The sequence below is a fragment of the Oratosquilla oratoria genome, chromosome 9, assembly GCF_046742065.1.
Source record: "Oratosquilla oratoria isolate Oo_2021 chromosome 9, ASM4674206v1, whole genome shotgun sequence".
NCBI lineage: Eukaryota > Metazoa > Arthropoda > Malacostraca > Stomatopoda > Squillidae > Oratosquilla > Oratosquilla oratoria.
The window spans coordinates 27,616,039-27,643,008 of NC_134785.1; the positions used below are offsets into that span (position 1 = coordinate 27,616,039).

At 39.3% G+C, this 26,970-nt stretch overlaps 1 protein-coding gene across 4 annotated transcripts in view; it reads left to right on the top strand.

Annotated features, from left to right (window-relative positions):
• The window catches only part of LOC143028277 (uncharacterized), a 1,448,808-nt gene that overhangs the window by 1,412,666 nt on the left and 9,172 nt on the right, over positions 1–26,970 (top strand). For all 4 annotated transcript variants that reach the window (XM_076190136.1, XM_076190134.1, XM_076190135.1 and 1 more), the window contains 12 exons: positions 1,965–2,370; positions 2,998–3,163; positions 6,490–6,647; positions 7,582–7,820; positions 9,498–9,672; positions 11,643–11,824; positions 16,972–17,152; positions 17,368–17,480; positions 18,292–18,444; positions 20,511–20,675; positions 21,403–21,813; positions 23,531–23,858. In XM_076190136.1, the coding sequence (XP_076046251.1) occupies positions 1,965–2,370; positions 2,998–3,163; positions 6,490–6,647; positions 7,582–7,820; positions 9,498–9,672; positions 11,643–11,824; positions 16,972–17,152; positions 17,368–17,480; positions 18,292–18,444; positions 20,511–20,675; positions 21,403–21,813; positions 23,531–23,858 (2,677 nt within the window). The remainder of the gene's footprint in view (positions 1–1,964; positions 2,371–2,997; positions 3,164–6,489; positions 6,648–7,581; positions 7,821–9,497; positions 9,673–11,642; positions 11,825–16,971; positions 17,153–17,367; positions 17,481–18,291; positions 18,445–20,510; positions 20,676–21,402; positions 21,814–23,530; positions 23,859–26,970) is intronic.

Below are 26,970 nucleotides of genomic sequence, written 5' to 3' on the forward strand. Positions count from 1 at the left end.
CGTTTGTAGCCCTTAGGGTATTGACCAAGATATTGTAACAACGTTGTCCTTTTGCGATGCTGGCCTCGCTTGTATGGTTTCTCCTAAGCCTCCCGGATTTTGTTGTTGGTTAGGGACGACAACAGGTAGGTTATCTTAATCTCCTTTAGCTGGAGGAGGTTAACCTCGTGATAGTAAAATTACTTGGAGGTGGTTGAAGTAAAGCTTAATCGAGGTATTCTTTTAATGTTATATCGGAAGGTTTACTTAGGCTGCATAAAATCGCCTCGCGGTTGCCACACACACACACACATACACACATGATATATATATTTATATGAGTGGATGGGTGGTGAGATAAACACAGGGAACCGTTTAGGGATTTATTCTGACGTTTCGTCCTTACCAGGACTTCTTCAGATCTGAAGAAGTCCTGGTAAGGACGAAACGTCAGATTAAATCCCTAAACGGTTCCCTGTGTTTATCTCACCACCCATCCACTCATCTGTCTTACATTTTTCAACATATATATATATATATATATATATGTATATATATATATATATATATATGTGTGTGTGTGTATATACAATATATACATACATGTATACTTACATATACCCTCTCCCATAGAATTCTGTCCAGTCGTTTTTACCTATTTTTTCAACAAGTTGGGTTGACTGTTAATATTTATATATTTAAAATTTAACCATTTTATTTATTTATTTGTCTATTTATTTGTTTATTTTGCTTAATTCACCAGTACTGTTAGTGTAGTGACTTTATTATATTTTTCATTAATTTATTTATCTATTTATTTTATCTTATTCTAAGTTAGGGCAAACAGACTGTAATCGTGGATATGAGAATTCCAGTGACATAAGGCAGGAAAGTTAGCACGAACGACTGATGAGCGGTGGAACAAGAGTATTACTGAATGGACGCAGCGAGATGGGAAGCGTGGAAGAGGGAGACCAGACAGAAGGTGGAGAGACGAGATAGAGAAGTGTGCAGGAGTAACGTGGCGGAGGCTGGTGCGGTTGTGTGAATCATGGAATGTTATGAAAGAGGCCTTTGTTCAACAGTGGATTCCGGATGGCTGATGGATTGATATACATTTCACGGGAAATTAGAAAAAGGGAAAATAGGGAAGAAAAAGTGACGATAATTCCAATAGTCTAAATACACAGGAGTGGGGAGGAATCACGCTGGCTGAATAAAATCGCTTGACAGAACATAAACACACGTCCTAAAACCAGTGAATGTGACAAGTCTCTCTCTCTCTCTCTCTCTCTCTCTCTCTCTCTCTCTCTCTCTCTCTCTCTCTCTCTCTCTCTCTCTCTCTCTCTCTCTCTCTCTCTCTCTCTCTCTCTGACCTTGAGGCCGCTTAGGTGAGGCAGAACCGCCAGTCATAACTGCGCATCTATGCATGTGAAATAGACCAGAAAAGGACATTTCTCTTTAATACGTACTCTGGTATATATACCAGTGATATACTCTTTAATTTCGCATACCTGTCAATATATTTAGATATTTGTTTGCGTGCTTGGGCCGCGCCATAGCCCACTGGATACCGTCCGGAATTCATGAGCGGTCGGTCGTGCGTTCGAGTCCCGCTGCGGGCTTGCTGCGTTGGTTTCCGACAGCCCTGGCCAGGCGGGGAGGAAACCTAACGTCGGCCTTTGAAAAAGAAAATAAAGACTTGCAACAACTGACAGGGTTTTGCCCTGCCAGAGGTTTATCACTCCCCATTGCGTGGGAGTGGGATGATGAGGTGTGTGTGTGTGTGTATTTACGTAGTTGTATTTTGCGGGAAGGGGAGCTATGCTCGTAGTGTCCCGCCTTTGTATCTCGCAGTGTCTTGTTTACTTTTAAACTTATGAATGGTTTTTGCGCATACTATTTCATTGTCCAGTTTGTTCGTGTGTGTGTGTGTGTGTGTGTGCGCGCCTCTTGAATTTCTTTTTCTTTTTCTTTTTTTGTAGGAGGGGAAGACGGCGGAGCGTCCCGTGAGCTTGATGGACCGGGTCACGCAGTTGGAAACTTCTTCGACCCAATGGAAGAACCGCGTCTCCGCCTCAGACGCCTCCAAGTTCACAGTCGCCCATAAGCTCGCCAACGCCCAACTCAGGACCTCGGCCTCCTCGCCGAATGTCCCCCACGCCGTCTCCAATAATAACAATAACAACAACAACAATAACAACTACAACAGCACCCACAGTATCACGCCGACGGGGAGCCCGCTCTTGGAGAGGAAGAAAAGGTCTCCACAACCTAAGGTCTTCAAGAGCAAGACGGGAGGGAATTTGCCAGCTCTCCTGGGGAAGTCCAGCCCGATTGCCTCCAAGAAGGACTTCAAGAGGAGTATCTCGACTCCGGCTGACCCTGAGGGTAAGGTCATGGCTTCATGGGTCCTGACACTATGCATACAGTGTTCTGCAAAATTCCTGGGCCCATGCAAAATAATAGATTTTTTTTTTTTTTTTTTTCGTTTTTCAATTTTTGATTCATTGTTCCTCAACTTTGAAGAGCGACATCCTCGAAGAGGTTCAAGGTTGACTTCGAAAGTATTTACTAAAGTCATGGAAGATCTTATGAATATATTACTATGAGGCGGGACTTAAGAATCACCCTGTACATAAGTCAGGTTTTTGCCAAAAATGAATAGATAAAATTAGATAAATATTTGTAGCAGATGTATTCCAGGTAGTTCTCTATTGGAAATCTCTAAAGTACAGAAATGTCCAATATTCGGAAAAAAGTACCCATTATCAAGAAATTCCCAGATACCAGAAACATTTTGTGGTACATTTTCTTTAATCCATTTACGTTCCGAATATTGGAGATTTCCGATTTTCAAAAATTCCCAAGAGCGAGAGAGAACTACGTCTTACTGGAGATGACCACCCAATAGTAATGGTTACACTGTATTTTGCTTATTTGATTCTGGTTAATGCCAGATGATTTCATTCGATAATGAATTGGTACTTGACCATCTCCTTCTCCTCCTCCAAGTAGTGGTTCCTGAAGGCCCCCGGGTGACAATTCCCCGCGCCGACGATGAGACCTTCAGCGCCTTCTTCAGTAAAACCCTCGAACTCCAGGACCCTGACTCGAACTCTTCGCACAGCACTCTTCTGCAGGACGCCGACTTCGACCAGATCTCCGTAGCCTCTTCTCAGCTGTGAGTAAATAGCAACATGCTTAATAATACACAAAAATGACAGGAAAATACACAACTTAAATAGCACTACCTGGGTGGGTTGTTGACCCAATTTGCTAAGAGCATCTCAAAGCTGGAAGGACTGGAACATGGGACTGTAGTGATATTGTAATATGATTGAAGTATGTAGTTAGGATGTGCATAGTTGTGCACATTTCTGTATGTCCTTAAACCATATACATATTTATGAAAAATAGGAACTAGGTACAGATGTAATATATATAAATATAAGCATACATAGCATGGCATCGTATCACATGGCATCGACCCATTTACATAAATATGTATGTAGTCTAAGGATGTGCAGAAGTGCACACAGCTACACACTTCAATCATACACAATCAATATCACTACAGGGCTGAGGGGAATGGGTAGCCATTTTGTCTGGCTGCTTGCCTGTAGTGGACACCATATCACCTGTTATTAGTTGTTTATCTAACATAAAAAAAAAATAAATAAAAAAAGCAAAGGTTTGGACTTCAGCCCTGTTAATCTTTTGTCTCTCATTAGTTTCCATTGTTTAATCTGACTGTGCTGTGCTCTGTAGTTCAATGCCACAATGTTAAAAACCTGTACGAATCATAACAGTATTGTGAGAATAGTGGAGCATCACAAAATTGGACCTAATAGCCCAGAAAGTGCTCGGGATACCAGAGTGAATGAATGCTCAGTGCAGCAGCTGGTGGAGAAGCTGGTAGCCACAGGGGTGAGGGAGGTACTCCCTCATTGAAATGGATAATGGGAGCCCTACAGGGTAGTGTCCGTGCACCACAGTAGTTGTCCTTTGACACAAGAATGTTTAATCTATATTGCATTTATGTAGTTTTTGTTTTATCTTCCCCAGTGTGCTGTTAATCATGACTGATTTTATGTCATTTGCTGAAGAATTATTTTTCATCCCCTCAATTTTTAGGTTTTGCATGTTTTTAAATGGCATTGTTTGTCACTTTTTGTTTCTGAATTTTGTAGTCAGCTTTCACTAATGAAATGTTCACAAGCTGTAAAGTCGATTTACACCTAAACTTTGTTTTCTGTTATTTAAAATTTTTGAGCAAAATTTTCTCCAAATCTTTGTTATTATTTCCTATTATTCTTAACTCAATAATTTTGAATTTTTCTTTTCAATAACAAAACACATGTGTAGATTGATTTTTTAGCACTGAGCACAGTTCAGTGTGTAGACTAATATTTTTGAGCACTGATCACAAACCAATCACGCTGTTTTCACATGCTTGCACGGTGCAGTTCCATGGATGAAGACTTGTAAGTAATGTTAAAGAAAATGGGTCTCAAATGGAGATGGGTGGGCATAGGGGAAGGTATATAACTCATTATAACAAACTACAAACAGTTCAACAGTTGTGTTTCCTGTTAGTATTAAATGATATGGGCTAGTATTATTTTGGAAGTATCATTTTATGAATTATTAGAGAAAGTATATTGAATTATCCCACTCAAGCTTAGGGTTTATAATGCTATCTATCGATTTACCAAGGATTTTCCCCCTTTCAAGAGAGGTAGCCAAGTGAAGAGGCACATACCCGCTCCCATACCCATTCTACTCCCATCCACCTTCCTTTCCTCCCTCTCATCTTCTCTCCTCATGGATGGCAGGTCATCCTTGTATTCCACCCACTGCTTTGAGTCAGAAGCAATGTAGCAAGACACAGTACATCCACAGCAAGTCCTCTTCACTTAATTGGTGACCCCTCCTCTCAATCCCCTCATGTAGAAAAAGAGTAGACAGGGAGAAATCCCTTTGGGCTGTGTCAAAGTACCATTCACACACAACCACTCCCTACAATCCCCCATCCCTTCCCTTCCTTGTATCAAAGTATCATCTATACACAGCCATTTTCCACTCACCCCTATCCCCTGCCTTCTCCCTTCCTTGCTCAACAGACTTCCCCTCTTGTTCAAAGCCCTTTCACCCTATCTATCCATCTCATCCTCAGTCGTCTCCTCAAATTTATTTCATCCACCTCTGCCTTTCCATCTCTTTTACTAATCTCTCTTCACGCATTCCATATATCCAAAACATCCTAATACTCTTTCATGAACCTTATTTGCCATCTTTTCCACCCCAGCCCTCCTCCTCACCTTCTTGTTTCTCACTATCCAACCCTTGCAACCCCTACTATACTTCTCAGACATTTCATCTCAAACACTGTGCTATTTATCCTCAATTTTCTTTCTAAACACATCTCTACCATTAACTCTCAACTAGGGTTTTTATCTGATACTCCAAACTTCCTATCCACTATGTCTATTGGTTGATCCTCTACTCGAGCATTGAGATTTCCCAATACCTCCTAAAACTCTCTAAGCACTCATTTAAATCTATCCAAAAAACCTCCCTTTCCTCTACATTCTTTTCACTACTAGGCCCATATGTGCTTACAAAGACCCACATCTCCCTTCCCAGTTTCATCTTCATCCACATTAACCTTGAAGAAATCTCCTTCCACTCCACCATATGCTTACCTATCTCTTCATTTACTAGTAGAGCCACCCCCTCCCTTCCTTGTCCTCTCCTCACTCCTGACCTCCTCCCCACCACACTTCCAAACTCTAAATCACCCCTTCCTTTCAACTTGGTTTTGCTTAATGTCAACACATCCATCTTCCTTCTGACAAATATACTGCCTATCTCTTCCCTTTTATTCTCACCTGTACCACACCCACTCACATTAAAAGACCCAGACCTTAGGGTTCTGGCTAAATAACTCCTCTCAGACCCTCTTATGCCTTGACTTCTTGTAGGGATATACCTCATAGGGTTACAGAGAACAGGATGCCAAGTTCCTTCACTCCATCCCATTTTAGCTGCCTTTCACAACCCAAGTGGGAAAACTCAGTGGCATTATTCTTTCTTTCCCCTACCATTCAAAATTGTCTGGAATTAAATTATTCATATATTAGCCACCAGGGAATGGTTTTGGCACTTAGAATGTAGCCTGCATTTACAGGGTTTATGTACTTCATTTCTGTCATTCCCACATATAAGTAGAATTATAAGTAGCAAATGTACTTTGCTGGATTTATGTTAATGTAGTACTATAACATTTCCCCATTTGTGCTGTCAAATATTTACCTAATTGTTGTATAGAATAAAGGATCTACACTTGTGAGGCCCTGTTGTGTATGTTCATGTGTATATTTGGTTGTAGAACTTCTTATTCTCCTCCTCTTTGCTCTCTCTTGTTCCCTTCCTCCTCTTTCTCATCAATCATTCAATCACTCAGTCAATGCCCTTTACTAAATTGTTTATATTTGAAAATTCCAGTTTGGTGAAGAGGCGAAGTGTCCGGGTCCAGCGTCGCCAGCAAACAACCAAGAACCCTCTCAAAGCCTTGGCAGCACGGCAGGATATCCAGCAGGAATACACAGAAGTCAAAATGGGTGTGGGAGAACGAGAGCTCAAGAGACTCAAGGTTGAGGAATGTGAGTATTGGGCCCAGAGGCTTAGTTCATGGTTTCTGTTATGTAGAGATAACAAAAAGAGTAATGGAGAAAAAAAAAGAAAAGGAAGAAGTGCGTGAATGTTGATGTATCACATGTTTACATGGAACCACAATGGTATGTGTGTGCTGCTATCCCATATATATATATATATATATATATATATATATATATATATACTTTATATATATATATATATCAATATATATATATATATATATATATATATATATATATATATATATATATGTATATGTATATGTATGTATGTATGTTTGTATGTATGTATATATACATACACATATTTAACAGTCATTGACAAAAGCCCAATCACATCATCTGTCTTATTATCACAGCTAGAATACTGAATGGCTTAGGGGTAGGGCTCTCACTTCATACCCAAGTGATCTGAGCTCAAACACTCAGGTGGGCCAGACACTGATGTGAGTGACTTCATATACAGTCACTCTGTATGATTGCACCTTGTCAGATTTGCCTGATACCTTATGCAGACAACACACAAACAAAGCCAGGGCAGCTCCTTCCTACCCCAATCACACACTGTTAGTACATGAAAATTTTCTGTATCATGTATCAACACCAAAATATGACATGTCTGCATAAAAATGGACCAGACACTCCTTCAAACTTAGCTTGTCCCCTAAGGTTCCTTACTGAAATTGGAAATGTTTACACGACAGTGTGACAGAGTACTGCTAATCAAATTCTAGTTTTCACCAGGAATTTTTATTCACTGATGGGAAACTAAGCGAGTATGTGAGTAACTTGAATCCTAGGGTGTCCTCTCCATACATATAGTACAACTATAACTGTTGTATTATTAGTTAGAACTAGATATGTGATATATGTCATATATTTGAAGGTGCAAGTCATATATGATATTATTTCTTTGCAGTATCCAAAAGCTCCAGTTTGGCATTGGAAGCTCTGGCAGGACTGGCATCCAAGGAAAACTTCAGTGCTGTGGCCCTCAAAAAAGTGGAAAACAATCCCATCGTTCGCGAAATGGCACCATACATGCACCCAATGCTCCTCCAGGTGAAGGGCAGAAGACACGCACAGACACGCCTTGTCAAGCCCTGTGTCAGTAGCATCAATTTGGGAGACGACTTTCTATTGGTCACAGCTGACGAGGTGAGGTTTAACATATTATTTAGTGAGTGCCATGTATGTTTATCTAAATTATAAAAGGAAAAAGTCTCTTTGGTACATGTATACAGTCAGACCTCACCGAACACAAGTGTTAGGTTCCTTAGCTGTCGTGCGGGACAAAATTCGTTTTTGGGCGGTTAATGTCATATGGGAAAAAAATAGGTTAGGTTCCCAATCTATTCAAATCGCGCTATCATAAATCATTGTCATGTTCGGCAAATGCTGGGATATCTTGACTATTCATGTAAATAGAAACAAACAAAATGGAGGGTAGGAAATGTCTTAATGTATATTTATAAGAAATTACCCCAGATCAAATATTGTTGTGCCTTCAAGGAAGCAGATAGAATTTTGAGATGAATTGCCTCCCCAGTTGACTTTAAAACTTCAGCTGTTATTTACCTAGTTGTATTTTATGGGAAGAGAGCTATGCTCGTAGTGACCTGCTTTTGTATCTTTCAGCATCCAGTTTGATCTTAAATTCTTGTATAGTTTTTGCACTCACTGTTTCCTCATTCAGTTTGTTCCAGATATCTATCACTCTGTGTGGGAAGCTATTCTTTTTCAGATCTCTTCTGTAACTATCCTTTTTAAGTTTCTTTTCATGTCCTCTTGTTTTTCTCCTATCCCACTTTAGTAAGTCATCTCTATCAAGGACTTCCATCCCTTTCATAATTCTGTAGATGGTTAGCAGGTCTCCTCTTTCTCTTCTTTGTTCCAGGGTTGGTAGTTCGAGTTTGTCCAATCTTTGTTCATATGTCAATTTGGAGAGTGTTGGTGCCATCTTTGTTGTTGCTCTTTGAATTCTTTCTAATTTCTTTATGTTCTTTTTAGTACTAGGTGTCCATAGTGTTGCAGTGTACTCTAATTTTGGTCTTATCAATGTAACTAATATTTTCTTTACCATTTCTTCATCCATGTATTGATGAGAGAAATGTTATTATTCTACCCACACCCTTTCACACCATCCATCCATCTCATCCTCAGTCCCCCTCAAGTTCACTCCATCCACCTGTGCCTTCCATACCTCTTTTGCTAATCTTTCTTCACTTACTGTTTCCATGTGTCTAAACCATCCCAATAATCCTTCACCAGCCCTATTTGTCATCTCTTTCTCCACCCCTGTTCTCTTCCTCACCTCCTCATTTCTCACTCTGTCCAACCTAGTAACCCCTATCATACTTCTCAGGGGTGATTATACAGATAAATTAATTATTGGATTTTCTAGATTTCATTTGATACAACATGAAAAGAGTTTATTTGTGTCTTTGACTACAATTGTTTATACATGTACTCATACTTCATGTGAGGTATTGATTACACAAATTTATTCAATATAGTTAAACATTACGGACATTAGTGACATTCTTAGATCAGTCACACAGTATTATCTTGTGATTGAAAACAAATCTGCACTCAAAGAAGAATGAAGACCACTTTTAATGTCTTCCATTCCTCCTTCAATCTCGTGTACCACAGCCTAGACTCCATCTCTTTGGCACAGCATTTTTTCCAAGAATAGATGTGTTGTTTATCAGCAACAAAATCCAAATATTTTTTATTATTTTTCAATTTGTACATATGCATTTTATAGGTTTTGCAAGCCACTGTCATCCACCAATTTTTTATTAATATATTTTTATTTCTTCTTCCTTTCAGATATTCCATTACAAGGGAGAGTTTTCTAATGTAATTGAAAGGGCAAAGGCAAGTGAAATTGCTCTGTATATTATTCAGCAGAAGGATATGGGAGTTGGGGCCAATGTCAAAGGAGTCACTGAAGTCGATGAGAACTCCCCCCTGAGCAGAAAGAGCAAATTCTGGAAACATTTGGGTAAGTAGTAGAAATATATATTTATATATTTATATATATATATATATATATATATATCTTTATATTTATATATATATATATATACATATATATATATATATATATATTTATATATATATATATATATATATATATATAGTAGTAGTAGTAGTAGTAGTACATACATATACCAAGGCTTTTTCCCCCTTCCAAGGGAGGTAGCCACAAAGGGAAAGGCATAAAAACACTCCCACCCATTTCATCCCTAAATACACTCCACACCCCTCCCACCCTTCCTCTCATCTGAGCACCTCCTGGATGACGGGTCATCCCTGCACCCTGCCCACCCCCCCCCTCTCCGTCCCCCTTTGCATATAAGGCGAGGACGGGGAGAAATCCCTTCGGGCTGCGTCAAAATTTACTCACACATACTACCCCCCCCACCCCTCCGCCCATTCCTCCTCATGCAGTCACAACATCATCCATATACAACCATTCTCCACTCACCTCTGTCTTCTTCCTTCCTCAACAGACATTCCCCTCTTGTAGTAGTTCCTTTTAAACCTGGGTGAACCTCTATGCAAAGTGGCACAATTTTTTTTTAAAGTATCTCATGATGTATATGAGAACAGAATCCTGTACATGTATTCAATAGACCATTAGTCACTGGTTGTCAGCTCCCCTTATGTAAAAAGAGTGGAGGAATATGTAATGATAATTTTTACCTCTAGTTTCACTGCTCAGAAGTTTGCAGTCCCACAGTGGCTGGCAAAATTCCTCAGACCTTCTCATAACCTCCTTGGGAAGAAACATTGGGCTGTTGTCTGCATTTTATTTACCTAATTGTAATATACTGGAAGGAAGATATTATCATAGGGTTCTGTATCTTATTTTCCAATTATCTATCTATATCCATCTCAGCTGCATCAATAATGGCCAAAAAAACTTCAAACATTCATATAAAAGGCTTCTTCCCCATAATAAGGAAGGAAGCCAGCCAAGGCATGCACCCATCCTCCAGTTATACTTAATTTGAAACTCATGTTTGGTTCTAGCCTCTTCTTGGCTATTTCCAGAGTTGATATATCTATATGAAAAACTTTCATTTTTTCACCCCCTTCAGACATTTTTTTTTTTTTCTTCTTCTTCTTTTTCTTCTAATGACCTTGTGGCCCTCCTATCCTTAATCAAAAGATTTTCTAGGTCAACTTTGTTTCCTTGAATGATTTATATACAGGGTCCTCACATGGGGGTGGGGAGCAATTCTTGCCTGGACTTTCTGCCCACAAGGTTGTCAAAATAATGATAGTAAAAAAGAGGTTAAAGAAGCCTTGAATATTTTACTGTAATCACTTATTTTTGCATTAGAATCAATGAAATATGAAATATTTTCTCTTATCCTTTCTTCAATAGGGACATTGAATACGAATTTAAAATATGTAATCATTTCATAAGACAATAACTAAAATGCCTGCATGAAAATATGATTAAGTTCGACTCAAAACATCTACATTTTCTTTTTCATTTGTTTACTCATGCTTAGTTAATTTGTGATTTTGGCAGAGGTGGGAAGTGGTGATGGGAGGGGGACATCACTGAGAACTTTGCCCTGGGGTGGCACTTAGACATGTAATGGCTCTGCTTATATATTAGTATGGGACTGTTTATGTGTCACCAGCTTATAGCTGTAGTAGGAATGGAGCAGTTGTTGGTTGTTATCTCTCCTTATGTGAAAAGGTGGAAGAAATAGTCAAAGTTGAATAGTGAAAGGTCTTTGGCCTGGTCCTGAGACCAAATGCCAGCCTCTCAGGGTTATGCCTCCAGATAGATAATTGTAATGTACAAGAAAGGAGCTACAGTCATGGCATCCTGTTTCTGTCTCCATTTGTGAATTTTGAGGAGGGCTAAGATGGAAATGATTCTTTCTAACATCCACCTTGCAGGACCACCACATGCAAGCTCCCATTAATGATAATGATTGTCCCTTTCAGGTGGTGATGAAAATAGTACTGCCCAGCCAGCTGGTTCTCCAGATGAGGACGACCACGTAGAGACGGCTCTTATTGCAGCCAATCAAGTGTATGCTCTGCATGAGGAGGAGCGGGACACTTTAGTGCCAGTGGATGATGCCTGGGGTCAGATTCCCAAGTATGACCTCCTTGCCTCTGATAAGGTAAATTGGTGCCTGAACAATACATGTGCAGTCCACAGGGGCATTGTCGTAGAAAACATCTTCACTAAAGCATAGTATATTTGTTATTGTAGAATTAGTGTAGAGAACATCTTTAAGGGCCATCCCAAAAAATATTTTTCTGAAGGATCTTGCTGATTTTTTTTTTTTTTTTTTTTTTTTTTTTTGTGATATCTAGGTCTGGGGAAACCTTCACAGCTTGAGTTTTATTCAGATCTGACCAGTAGTTTTTTTTTTTTTTTTTTTTTTTTTTTTTTTTTTTTTTTTCCATAATCTTTCAAATCCTATCTCCTCTTACAATTTTTATTTGATGCCTCTCATTTTATAGCAAAAGAATCTTCTACATATATAGAAAAACAAAATAAAAAGTTTTTTTAATATCTTTGTTTTATGCCGAGAAAAAAAAATATATAAAAAAAAATATAAAAAAAACTAAAAACTTTTACTTTGACACGTTATTAAAAAATTTCTATTTAACATATGCAAAAAAATTCTCTTTAATTTTTTGTCATTTATCTAGCTATCATTATATGCAAAGATCAGTTGAAAATTAAGGGAGGAAATAGACTTTGTGTATCAAAAACTTACATTTTTCAGAAACGAGTGTTAAAGTTTTTTTTCTTAGTTTGACTAAATTTTTGCATCATTGAACCTCATAAGAACCATTGAAAACAGGTTCCATTGTATTTTCATGATGATTTTGCATTTTTCAAGTAACTCAGGCACTTTGTCCCCTCCTACAGTGTAGGATATTATTCACTCAAAGTGAGGGTCTCGCAAGGCGCCACCTTACTCTTTGTCGCAAAGTTTGAGTTCTTGGTCTAGAATGACCAAGCAAGGTAGTCTGATTGCTGGGATTCAGCTCTCTTTTCTTGGGTTTCCTTTCTGGTGTTGGAACCAGCTCTTGCTGCATCAGGGACATCACTGTGAGGTTTGAGAATCTAAACCCAAGGTGTTGCAACAAGGAGGCATCCTTATAGCCAAAGTTGTGGTCAAGTACAGTGACCTGAGAGACGAATCGAACTCTTTTGAGTCCAGCAAACTTGCTTTTGCTGCACTTGCTCCACAACTTGGAATGCAGACTCTCATTTGGGTTCTGAGTTCGTCCTCTCAAGCATCGGCTTAGCAGATTCGTCTGCGTCAGGTCAATGTAGATGTCACTGATCGGCTTTAGCTCCTTGGGAATCATTGACAGGAACGGTCTCTTTTCTTCAAGTGACGGTGGTGCTATGCCTTTAGCTTCTGCTCTTCTATAGCGGCACCATAAATCTTCTCCGGCGGGGCACTGGTGGTGTATGGGACGGGTATCTGTGCTGATGTTGTGAAAGAACCCAGACATTATAGCATCTCTCATGCTTTCAATGGTCTTGTTCTTGTTATCCCTGATTGCCTTTCCAAAATATCTTGTTAGGTTGTCTATTGCTGCATCCGTCAGCATATTTGCTCCACCAAGAGTACTCATTTTTCTGGTCTTTCCTGTCCTGGTTTTGGTGATGACAACCTGTTCTTTTTTGAGCTTCCGAAGCCATGATCCGAGTCTCTTGCTCACATGATTGACACATTCTTCCTTGACAACGGGAACAGTATAGGGACCGTGGCCATCATTCAAGGTACATATGACATTGAAGGTACTAAAGTCTCCATCTCCTATGAAGGTACTGTACCGTAGATTCATTTGCAATGAACAACTCCATATTCGTATGGCTGCTTCTTTCTCCATGGCTCCAGATGTACCTCCAAAGTTTCTGTGGCAGTAGTCCTTATGTCTTGTCTTCCATGTGATAAAGTCATTGCGGCTCAATTTCTTCTCCATATTGTTGCACTCTCCGCAGTGATTACATATGACTTCGAAATCAACGACAATTCCTGTGTTCATTTCGATCACAAATCCCACTCCAATATGAGATGTGTGTCCACGAGTCATCCATGTCCCGTCGTAACTTACAATGATGTCCAGGACGCCAGAAGTGTCAGGGTGCACATCTTCAATGGTAGTGTAGTGAGTGAATATGCCCCTGACTCCTTCCTCCATCATTTTCTCATAGTGTTCCGTCTGTTTCTCATAAAGGTACTTCGTGTACCTGAAATACTTGCCCTTGCTAAACGCAGCAACACTGAAGGCTCCAGCTATTCTATTCAGTCCTGAGTTTCCCATGTTGTTTATGAGTGACTCATACACCATAGCTATGTTTTTTTCTGTAGTTGCTTGCCCTCCTTCGACAACAGGTTCATGTGATGTCACGGTGGCTCCTTCACTGCATTTTTTAGAGATGACCTACAGTGTTGAGTCAAAACATCTTGGCAAGGCAGTGACCTTGATACTCCCTCTGCACTCACGGCAGATTTGATGCGACATAAGTTCCTGTAGCTTGTGCAGTGGAATGATGATAGTGTGGTCATCATACGTGGGAGGTGCAGGGAACTTGTTAGCAAACAGTTGTTTGCGTAGAGACAATGTGTCTGATATAGGTGTAGAGGACAGAGGATCAGGTGCTGAGGATGTGGATGTAGACAGTAGGGAGAGAGCAGCTGGAGGGAGTACTGGTGGTGGTGGCAGAGGTGGTGATGACAAAGTTGATGCTGGGGTTTTTTCTTTTTCCCCTTGAGTTGCTAATGTAGATGGTTTTATCTTCTGCAAATATGCCTTTTGTTTGGATAGCTTAGGCATGGCTAATATCTTCAAATTTATCTTCACTGAAAAATAGATGCGAATTTCACACGGCAAATTAGCGAACACGGCAAGCAAGTGTGTACACGTCTTTCACTTTGTAAGGCTATCAAGCCACTGCCAGTCATACGGGCTAAACTTCCTCACACCACACTGACGTGCATGCCAGACGTAAAAAAAAAAAATTGTAAGTGCATCAAACACAAAAAAAGAATAGAGTAAAACGGCTGTTTTTATGGTCAAAACATATATAAACAATGGTTGTGCGCAGCACGTGGCTGCCGGGGGGAGGGAGGGTAGGCCCTTTAAACCCTTAAAAATGGTGGTACGATAAAAACGCTTTACCAGCAGTCATTCTCAATAGTGCTTGGCAAATACCGCTAATTTCAATACCGGAATTACCGATGAACAACGATACCATTACCGAAATTACCGGCAGTTTACCGGTGAAAGACTCATGAGGTAGTAGTGATGTCCCAGATTTGAGTCGAGTTCAAAAATTCAATGTTTTTGTCCTTTAATAACCTATATCTCTGGTTCTATTTCACATATTATTTTTATTGTTATGTCATTGTAAAGGGAAAAAGTCATACTTTAATTGGTGCTACTATAGTATGCTATCTACCTCGCGAGTGAGTGAATGGAGGGTGTCTGAGGGTGGGTGTGGTGTAAAAACTTTTGTCTGCGTCTGTCTGCATGCATGGGTTCATGTTTGGAGGGTGCATGTGGGAGTGGGAGTTTTGTTAATATACACACACATACACATATAATGAGCTTTGACAAATTTGTAATACTGTAAATGTTTTCTTAAAAACTAATCTAACCTGACTAATTTGTAATAAATGTTCTCCTAAAAACTGTTTTTAATGCTCCCTTGTTTTAATACTTATTTCAAACAAATTAGCCCAGCACGTGATCCAAAGGCCAAGGTGAATACTCAAGGATATATTAGATTTCATTGTCAGCATGTTTTTTATTTATTTCCTCAATTATCTTTTCATACAAATTAGTTCATATTCTTATTTAGAAACAGAAGCATATTGGCATTTTCATCACTTAAGCATATATATATATATATATATATATATATATATATATATATATATATATATATATATATATATGGGTCTTCGTTTGGTGACATGCGGAATTTTTCGATGAAACTTTCACAATTAATATAGTTTCGTATGCTGATCACAGAAATAACATTAATTCTATTGAGAAATTAACAAATGTGCCAAAAAAAATGGTTTTAATGATAAAAAACTACCAAGACCTTAGCAGTACATACTTGCTTAATGGTAAAAGTTTAACCGGTAAAATTAGCGCGACACTGGGCCCGTCAGTACCGTCACTCAGTACCACCAAGCCGAGACGTGCTTACCGCTCTCAGAGTGTTATGGTGTAGCTTATCGTGTTATCATTTAACGGAGCCTTAACGGTAGCAGAATTTTTGCCGGTAAGCTACTGTTAAGGATGTTACCGATAAAGCCGGTAACTTTACCAGTAGCTGCCCACCACTAATTCTCAACGGGGGCGATTTTTTAGCTCAGGGGGGCGAAAAACGTCACAGGTATTGCTTCTAACTTTCACGAAAGTAATAACAAAAATATCAAGTTAATTGTACGATTCAATATTGGTTGTGAACAATTTTTTTTTGTTTTCTTACCTTTGTGTTGTTCGAAGGACCAGTAGACTTCCATAGGGTAATCTACCACACAGGTGGGAAAAGGTATGCCTCTGGCACAAAGTAATTTTCATCAGATAGAATGTAGTTGTCCAAACTGGCTAAAAAATTGATGTATAGAATCACATAAAGATATTAGGAATTACAAAGAAAAACCACTTCTATTTCATTTTAAATTAGTTGTTTATCATTGTTGCAATAATTTTTATTATTATTTTCCAATTAAGGGGGGGGCGATCCTTTTGAAAAAGGGGGCAATATGGCTAAAAAGGTTGAGAAACCCTGGTCTAGAGCGAGGTCCCTACTATGTATTTATGCAATAATTTTTATTTATTTATTTATTTATTTATTTTATTTTTTTCAAATTTTTCTTAAATCTGGGGGTGGTAGTTTACCACACATTGCCTGTAGAATTTTTGAGAATGTTTATCATTATAGAAAACATCTTCATGCTAAATCAATATAGAAAATGTCTTTATTATTTCTAATATGTCATCATATATTGTATATAGCAAATTTAGAATATGTAAAACAATAGAAAAATAGTAATAATGAGGCCTAGAAATAAGCTGAAAAGAATTATCAGTCATAAATCAGTTAGCTGAAGATTTTTCTCTCCTATTAGAATGTTACCTCCCCCTAATAACATTACATGACTTTTTTTCAACAGTTCATCATTTTAACTACTACAGTTTTTATATGGTTTATATCCACTTTACTTTTGAAAATAAGTAACATAATGTTAATTGCTCCAATTGTTGACCAATTTTCCAGGTGCTGGTGTTTGACTTTGGAACAGAAGTGTACCTCTGGGCAGGCAAGAAGGCCTGTGGAATGGAAAGGAAAGTGGGATTGGCCTTAGCAAGGGAGCTGTGGGAGGAACCCTATGACTATAGTGACTGTGATATTAATCCCCTGACTCCCACTTCACCCATAGAGGACACAAAACTCAAAGGTGAGTACCTTTGGAGACTAATTCCTTTCAGCCAGGACAAAAATGTTCACAAATTTCTTTATTTTATTTCTTTTTTTCTTTTTATGACTTTTACATAAGACAGCTGTGAAGATTTTTTTTTTCTGTCTTTTATGATTATTTTACAATTTCTTCTACATTCACTCTGCCATTGAACAGTCATATACACCATCTAAAAACTTCACATCTTTTTCTAGGCAACCGACCAGATTGGACATTATGTGGTAAGCTGACTGAAAATGTGGAGACAATTCTCTTCAAAGAAAAATTCATCGATTGGCCTGATATAGCCCAGCAAACACGAATAAAGGTTAGTTTCAACCTCTCATAGTTGCTTTTTTGTTGTTCAGAATTTTGAAGAAGAGAATGATTTCATGTATATACATATGACAAGGGTGTACAATATTCCTTTAAGATGTAAGATATTTCACTTGTATACTCTTTAGGTAGTACATATGGTCTCTTAAGCCAGTGCTCGCCACCCGCCACTTGTGCGGATGTTTGGGGGTCCTAGGACATAAACCCACTTAGGAAATTGGTGGTATTTTATGTCCTGGGCCAATTCCCCAAGTGGGTTTATGTCCTGGACCCAAACATCTGCACAAGTGGGGGTTAATTGTTGGATAAGAGACCTAGGGTACTGTTAGGCTAATCAGGCATTTCCTGCTCCATGGTAAACAGTCTTTTCACACATCATAATCATTAATTTGATTTATGCATTACATACCTCTAAGTCTTCTTCTTCATCTTCTTCTTCCTTTTACTCTGAAAGTTATATAGGGCAGGATCATTTGTCCTGCCACTTGGGTAATAAATACAGTACTTAAAATGTGAGGTACTGAGATGGGAGAGGTTAAATAGAATTGAATTGTGTATGAATTGGATAGTATTAGTAAGAATTTTTTGTAGAGATGGGATCATTGTGATATCACCATAGTAATCTTCAAATTGAATCAAAGTATGAAACTTGCTTCAAAATACTGTGATAGTGAATGTGTGGTCAGCCATATTTCTTGCCAACAGGGAACAAGTGAAACATTTTTATCACATAACAGTTGTTAGGACATTGATTAAATATTTTACTCACATTTTAGTATTAAAAAAAAATGTCCCATTTTCAGGAGGTTCGAAAGGACATGGATCGACGTGTAGATCCAGTGTGTGAGCTTGAACCCTGTGATGCCAAAGAGATGCTTGAAACATCACCGTCAGAACCCGACTTGGTCCTAGAGATGAGCCATTTAGGACGTGGTGTGGAATATTATGATGAAGAGGTGCGGTAGTCTCCAGTCAGGCGGCGGTGGGGGTTGAGATGGTGGTGGTGGCTATGGAAGCGACTGTGTCAGTGGTCGTGCACTGCTGCGCATGTAAACACAGCTGCTTGTATCACCACTGCTGTCTCTGCAAAATCATCTGCCACTCGTCTTACAGCCCCTACAGCTGCTTTTGGCTTTCCTCTTCCTCTTCTTCCTCTTCCACCTCTTCTTGCTTCTCATGCATCGACCGCAAGTCTTCCAGAGCGATGCCCGTAGAGAAAGAGAGTCTTTCTCCTTCAGTTCTTCCCATGACCACTCTTCTGCTAGACGATATCACAAAAGCCAACCTGGGGAAGCTTGATAGCATACTGGCCATATGTAGTGCCTTCTTTAGACAACATGGGCTTGTAACTCCTTCAGTAGAGATGTAGAAGACCAGGTGCTGTGCCCTCCTGCATACAGGGCTTGTAGGGAAGGATTGGTCCCTGTAGTGGCAGCATCTTCATAGACATTTTCCTAGTTCCTCATCCTATTTTCATGGCCATATGGACATAATTTTCCCCCACTTTTTTCCATGAAATTCTTTCTCTAGAATATCCCAGAATAATTTCTCCATCTCATAAATCCTAGAATATTCTCACCTTTTCCTAGATTGATTAGAATATTTTATCCTTCCCCACTTCCATATCTCCCTTTTCCTCATGAACATCCTTTCCTCCTTGCCTGAGCTAAATGTGCAGCATTCCAGTTTTTATACTTGGTTGTATTCCAAATGGATTGAATTCCTCACTGCATCCGTACATCACACACTAGTCTAACTTAATCCTCATTGAGGAACAAGCCCTCTGCCACCTTGGTTATGCTATGGCAAAACTATAATTTCTTGATATGAATCCCTGCTTTGCTCAAAGTTTGCACCATTCACCATTTATTATTTCCTTTTCTTTATCAACCTAGCAGGGTAGTCTGCACTTGCTAAGATTTTATTTTATTTTGCTTGTATGTTTCTTTCAGACCTGGCAAGACTTTTACTAAAAACAACAATTTCTAAATTCTGCTCTGATTTAGTTCTTAGTTCTTGCTTATTTGTAGAACTTTTCCATGAAACAGCTGATGCATATTTCATAGGAAGAATGAATACATCATCCCTGTCACTTTTTTTTTTTTTTTTTTTTCAACATAAAGAAAAATTATATGAAAGATTGGTTTTATTGTTATTCAGGTATTATTTTGAGTCTTGATTTCAGTTACTATTTTGAAATTTGGTTTCATAATATCATAATTTCTTGAATCTAAGTCTGTTGTAACTACCAGTAAACAATATCAATACATTGTATTTATCAAATATTTGAAGATTATTCTTAAATCATATTTTTGTTTACCCCTCCCCTCCCATCCCTTTCCCTCCATTGTGTCAGCTGTTTCCCCAATTTATTGTTTATTTGTCCTTTTTTGTTTTTGTGCTAATGATTTTAACTGTTATCCGTTTGTGTGTGTGCAATCATGAAATATGAATTTACTCCTGACTCACGTGCTGAAATAATCTTTTTTGCTGATTTTAATATTTTTTACTTTTTTTGATCATTTGTTATGATACTGATCAAATTGGCAGTTCAAATGCATCAATAAGTTGCTGCATCTTTTTGTTGCTACTGTTGTTATGGTTGTGTTGATCCATGTGTATAACAAGAAACCATGGGCCTAACAAACCTGTCCCCATCCACCTTGCCTAACCCTCACTAACCTCACATCCTGTCCATTTATTCCCTTCATCCCATGAACCTGATTCGACGTCATCAATCTGCCACCACTTCTACTGATGCTGTTGTCAACCACACCAATGGGTGCTACTACTGCTGCTGTTGTACAATGCCTTCTCCTCTTTGCTGCTACAACAATGAAAATGCTATGACCGATGGGTTTTAATATGCGGCAAAAAACCCTGGTATGATGGAACTTTTGGCATTGTTCACAATGGATCCCATGTATAAATGCTGCTCCCAAAACCATCTACCATGGTACTTCTTCTGCTGGTGAAATGATAACAATTATGGTTGTGATATTTGTGAAAATGCAATACGTAGGAGCGCCGTCAGTTGTGCATCACTACCAATGATTGTAAAGTGTGGCACGTATCTGAGTATGGCAAAGTGGTCCTTGAAGGCCCAAGCAGACTACACTTTCATCAGGATGACACTTACGTGGTGCGGTGGTACTATCACGTCACCTACACTGGAAGAACACTCAAGGTAAGAATTGGATAGTTTCTTGCCAAGTATATAAAGGGCTGCTGTTACACAAGGAAAAGTTGATTTTGATTTGTATTAAGTAAATGGTTTTTAAGTAGATTTCCAGGACTAAAAGTTAAAAAGTCCTTAAATGAAGAGAGAGACAAAGAATCAGTGTTATTATTATTATTGTTTTTCTTTTCTGACAGTGGCCCCATTTATATCTTATCAGTGATAGGGCAATTTAGAATACTTTTAATTGGGAAAAGATTCTCACTTATAGTGTTCACAGTGAAATCTGCTTATCTAATCTGCAGTACTTTCTTGGGCTTTGATATCTGCTTTCTGTGGATTAGCCCCTAATGATGTCTTGCAACATACTTAAAAATCAGAACATGATTAATCATTATGTCAAGCTTCATAGACTTGCACTCTTTGCTGCTTGTCAGGGAGTGATACATTGAATTTTACAAAAAAAAAATATAAAGATTTTGAGATTAGCATGGTATTAGTGTGGCAATGGACAAGGATGACCCTTTATCTACATGGTGCTAAGATGGGAGAAGTGATGAATGGGTTTTGGTTGGGTGCGAAGTGGGTGTATGGTTTGATGTGGCCACCTTCCTTATAAAGGAAAAAAAGCCTTTAGGTGTATGTGTATGCATGGTATTAGTATTTTAAAGATAGTAATAGTCTGGTCAGGTTATTCATTTATTCCATTGTTGAGTGAGATACCACAATTTTTCAGGGTGAACCTTCCAAGCATGCAGTGACAGGTCGAGATCGTGTAGCATACTTCTTCTGGCAAGGTACCGGCAGCTCCGTGTCTGACAAGGGTGTGTCTGCACTCATGACGGTTGAACTCGATGAAGAAAGGGGTCCCCATATCCGAGTACCGATGGGTCAAGAACCTCCAGCCTTCCTGGCAATGTGTGGAGGAGCACTCGTCATCCACAGGGGTCGTCATGACGAAGACAAGAACAAGAATAACTGGAGACTCTACATCGTGAGAGGAGAGTACGAGAATGAAGCACATCTCTTAGAAATTGATGTGGATTCATCTCATCTTCGATCACGTATTTGTCTTATTCTGGTCAACACAAAAGCAGGAATCCTTCACCTGTGGAATGGTGCTAAAGCCCTCCGGCATACGAGGAAGGTGAGACTTTTAGATGTAGTGTATATGTTATGGTTGTAATACTATACCTTGTATGGATCACTGACTGCATGATATATGCAGTCAATATTTAAGGGACTCTGTGACATCCCTATGGACCAAGTCCCTCGGGATTCTTTTATGATGATGATATGATTTAACATCACAAACTACCCCCAATCAGAAGGCTAGGACAGTGCCCCTTACAGAGGACTTTATAGCATAGAATTTAATGAGCTTGGTTCAACTTTGCCAGTGGTGGGGTTCAAACTGCCATTCCCTCAACCTTTGTCACAAGTAATGATGCTCTGCTTATCCAGCAAGCTTTTACGATTGGAAATTATTCTCCACTCAAAAAAGAAAGCAAATTTATTTTAATTTTTACTATCCTTTTGTGGATAGTGGGAGTGGAGTATGTGGGGGATGAAATGGGTGGGAGTAGATTTAGGCCTTTGACTTTGGCTACCTCCCTACTAAGGGAGAAAAACCCATTGGTATATGTATGTATGTACTATCCTTGTTCTGCTACCTTCTGAGTCTCTCCTTCACCACCTCTTTGCTTCCATTTCTTTGCTTGAGGATTTGTTATTGCTGACAGAATAATCAAAATAGTAGAGAGCCATCCTTTTGGTGAAGGAACAGCTAGATTTGTTGTTTAGCTTTTTATACTACTTTTACTCTTCCAGTTTCTTATTGTGTCCAAATTTATTGTTGAAATTTTCCAAAGGTTTCACTTTTTCTTTTTATTTTCATCTTTCTGAGATAGTGATAGGACTATTTCCTTACCATTTTGTAATAGTCATACATAGTTCATTCATAGAAATTACAACATTTTAGAGAGTATTCAAGTCATCAAGTATAAGACTAGCAAGCTGTTGCTCTTTTTAAGTATATTTTTCTAGTATTCATTCTATAACATTCACTGAAAAGACCTTCCATTGATATGACCATGTTTGACACAAAACATATATATAATCTTTTTTCACACAATATAGATCAGTTGTTTTCTTTATGTATACACAGCTCTTACATACATGCATACATATATACACCAAGGCTTTTCCCCCCTTACAAGGGAGGTAGCCAAAAAGGAAAAGGCATAAAATCACTCCCACCCATTCCATCCCTGAATTCACTCCACACCCCTCCACCCTCCCTCTCATCTTAGCACCTCCCGGATGACGGGTCATCCCTGCAGCTTGTCCACTGTCCTGGGTCAGAAGCAGTGTCGCAAGACACAGCACATCCACAGCAAGGCCGTTTCATTAAATCGGCGACCCCCCCCCCCCCTCTCCATCCCCCCATGCATAAAGGAGAAGACAGGGAGAAATCCCTTTGGGCGGCGTCAAAATTTGCTCACACATACTACCTCACCCCCCATCCCCCCACCCATACACAGTTCTTGATAAACATTAATTGTGTATCTATTTACACTCCTGTTTACATTTGCTGCGGATATGTTGTGTCTTGCTACATTGCTTCTGACCACAGTGGGTGAGATGCAGGGATGATCCATCATCCAGGAGCCAAGATAAGAGGGAGGGAGGGGGGTGAATGGGAGTGGAAAATGTGGGGATGGAATGGGTGGGAGTGGATTGTATGCCTTTGTTTTTGGCTACCTCTCTTGTAAAGGGGAAAAAGCCATTGGTATATGTATGTATGTTTACACTCTGATAGGATTTTATTTAATATTTGATCGATTACTTTTTTCCCACTTTAGGTTGCAAGTGCAGCAGCCAATCGATTTATTGAGAACAAGGCCCCTGAAAGTGGTTGGCAAGCCGGATCTTCTCCACGGATAAAGGAACAGTTTGAAGGCGCTGAAAGCCGAGACTTCTGGGAAGGATTTGGTGGAATGAAGAATAAAAATTGCCACTTTTCTCTTCTGGATGATGACCACACCTATGACTGGACACCCCGAATGTGGCACTTGGCGGCAACACCATCATCTTTTAAAGCAACAGAAGTCTTGTGTTCATACCGAGCTACTGACTTGCCTAACCCAATGCCCTTCGTGCAGAATGACCTCTACCTTGCACCTCAACCAGGTAATAATGAATTCTGCAAGGTTGAATGATTGATATGTAAAATGTATATTATCAACAGCATTCATATGAAGTCCACAACTCGAAAAATACCTTTCCAAGCTTCTTCCATGGCTCACTGTACACAAATTTGAGGTTAGGTATAACAGAATTGTAGAGTAGGAGAGAGGACCCAATGAGGATTGCTACTTTCCTCTATATTACAATTAGGCAAATACACCTGTGTTAGCTTTAGTCAGTTGCTCCTTAACCCCTTCCATACGGTGCTGCACACGTAGGCGTCATGGGGAGCGAGTGTATTCACGAGGTTGCCATATCGGCGTCTTGATTTTATTTATTGTAGTCGCCCCTCCATAATGACATTCTTTCTAATTCTTTTGTAATCGCATTTTCTATGGTTATCAAAATTCACGGGTGAAGAGAGAACGATCGATATAAGCGGTGACTATATTTTATGATGCGAGTATTATTACGACACGTCGTACGGCTGGCATTGGCTGCTGCCACCGAGATCCAATTCCATGACGCCTACGTGTGCGGCACCGTATGGAAGGGGTTAAAAATCTGCTATCCTGTCTGAAGCTGAGTTCAATAAGAATACTACCCGTGTATACCCGGAATACTGTATGAGATATCAAAATGGGATAAGGGTCATGAAGCAAGTAACACCATCACCCAAAGAGAGAATTAGCTAAAGGGAGGACATGAGAAAAGGATTGAAGAAGTAACACTGATAGTACAGCCAGCTGCCAGTGGGTTCTCAATCCAAAGAATTGGACATATATATACAGTATAAATGATTATGTGTGAATGCAGTAGTAAAATAAATAAATAGATAAAAAAAAACAGAGAGAAAGAGAGTGTGCACATGGTAGGAAAAAGTAGTTTGGACATCCCAGCTGTGATTCACCATAGTCTTGGATGATGTGTTGGACTTGTAATTGACAGTTATTACTTTCTCAGATGAGATCTCAGAGTTTATATGGCTTCAGCTATGGATAATGTTGTGGCTTTACACAAACATATACACAGGCACACTTTTTTAAGAATACCACCATAAAAATCTTACTGTGGTATTCTTAAATTCTTTCCTTATATAAATCTTTCCCTTCGAAGGATTTATATAAGATTTGTTTAATGAAAGATTTTTTTAAAGAATACCACAGTTAGAGTAAATTGTTTAAATAGAAGGAAAAAGAGCAGGAGTACAAGAAGAATCTAAGAGAAGTGTTGGAGGGGGTGAAGGATAAAGGTAGGAGAGGAGGAGGAATGGGGGTGTTTGAAGGAGGGAATGACAAGGTGTACAAAGGTGGTGTGTGGAACAAGGAGGATGGGAGGGAATAGAAGGAAGGGTAGTGAGTGGTGGAATGATGAAGTGAAGAAAGTTGTAGAAGAGAAGTGAACATTCAGGGACTGGTTACAAAGTAGGATGAGAGAAACATACTAAGGTACAAAGAAAAAACAAAGAGAAACAAAACATAAGATAAAGGAGGCAAAAAAGGAGAGCAGATGTAAGATGGGGAGGAGTATGAGAGAAATTTTTGAAAGTAATGAAAAGATGTTTTGGAAGGAAATGAAGAGAGGAAGGGGAGGTGAGTCAAGTAAAGAAGAAAAGGTAAAAGGCAGAGATGGATAGATGTTAATGGAAGAGGAGGCAGTAAGGGGAAAGTGGGTAGAATATTTTAGAGAGTTGTTTAATGTGGAGGAGGATAGGGAGGGATTGGTGGTGCAGTAGGAGGCACAAAGAAAATGACAGTGATGGGAGAAGAAAATGGAGGAGAAATAAGAAAAGCTGAGGTGCAAGTAGTTTAAAAAATTATGAGAGCACGTAAGGCACCTGGATTAGATTGGTGTCATGCTGAGTGTCTGAAGAAGCAAGGTACAGTAATAGTGGACTGGCTAGTGAGGTTGTTTAATGTGTGTCTAAGGGAGGGTAGAGTGCCAGAGGACTGGAGGAGTGCCTGTATAGTTCTGCTTTACAAGGGAAAAGGGGACAAATGTGAGTGTAGTAGTTTCAGAGGGATCAGTTTGTTGAGTGTAGTTGGGAAGGCTTATGGGAGGGTTTTAATTAAGGGGATTAGAAGAGGAACAGAGGGAGAAATGGTTGAGGAACAGTATGAGTTCAGGAAAGCATGGGTTGCATGGATTACATTTTTGTGGTAAGGTAGATATGTGAGGAAGTTTAAGCATTAGGTAAGGATGTATTTTGGGCCTTTATGGATTTGGAAAAGGCTTATGATAGGGTAGACAGGAAGGTACTGTGAGAGGTTTTGCATATATAAGGGATTGGGGGAAGCTATTAAGGGCAATCAAGAGTTTTTACTATAGTAGTAAAGCCTGTGTTAGAATTGGAAAAGGAGAGAGCTAGTGGTTTGAGGTAAAGGTAGGACTGCTTTAGGGATGTGTCATGTCACATTGGCTGTTCAATGTATGCATGGATGGGGTGGTGCAGGTGATAAATAAGAGGATAATGGGCAGGGGACTGGAGATGGTTAAAAAAAATTGAGAAAAGTGGAAGGTGAACCAGTTGTTTGCTGATAACACTGAGCTAGTGGCAGGGTCAGAGGGGGGATTATGGCAGTTAGTAATGGAGCTTGGGAAGGTATGTAATAAGAGAAAGTTGAAGGTAAATATGGATAAAAGGTGATAAGATATACAAGTAGAGAGATTGCAGCAAGTTGGAAGTAAATCTTTTAGGAGAGAGGCTGGAGGAAGTGGATAGCGTTAGGTATTTGGGGTTGTATGTGGCAGGTAAGGGAGGAATGGAGGTGGAGGTAGATTGTAGACTGAGAGAAGCAAGTAAATGCATTGGGGGAATTAGAAAGTGTCATGAGAAATAGGCATCTAGGAATGGATGCCAAGAGGAGATTATATGAAGGGTTGATTGTGCCAATGGCACTGTATGGGGCAGAGACATGGAATTTAAGAGAGGCAGAGAGGAAAAGTCTAAATGTGTTTGAGATTAAATGTCTTAGAAGTATGGTATGGGTTATTTGTTTGGATAGAGTGAGAAACAGTGAAGTCAGGAGGAGAGCAGAGATAAAAAAGGAGATGGTAGATAGTGCTCATGAAAAAGTATTGGGATAGTTTGGACACATGGACAGAATGAGTGAAG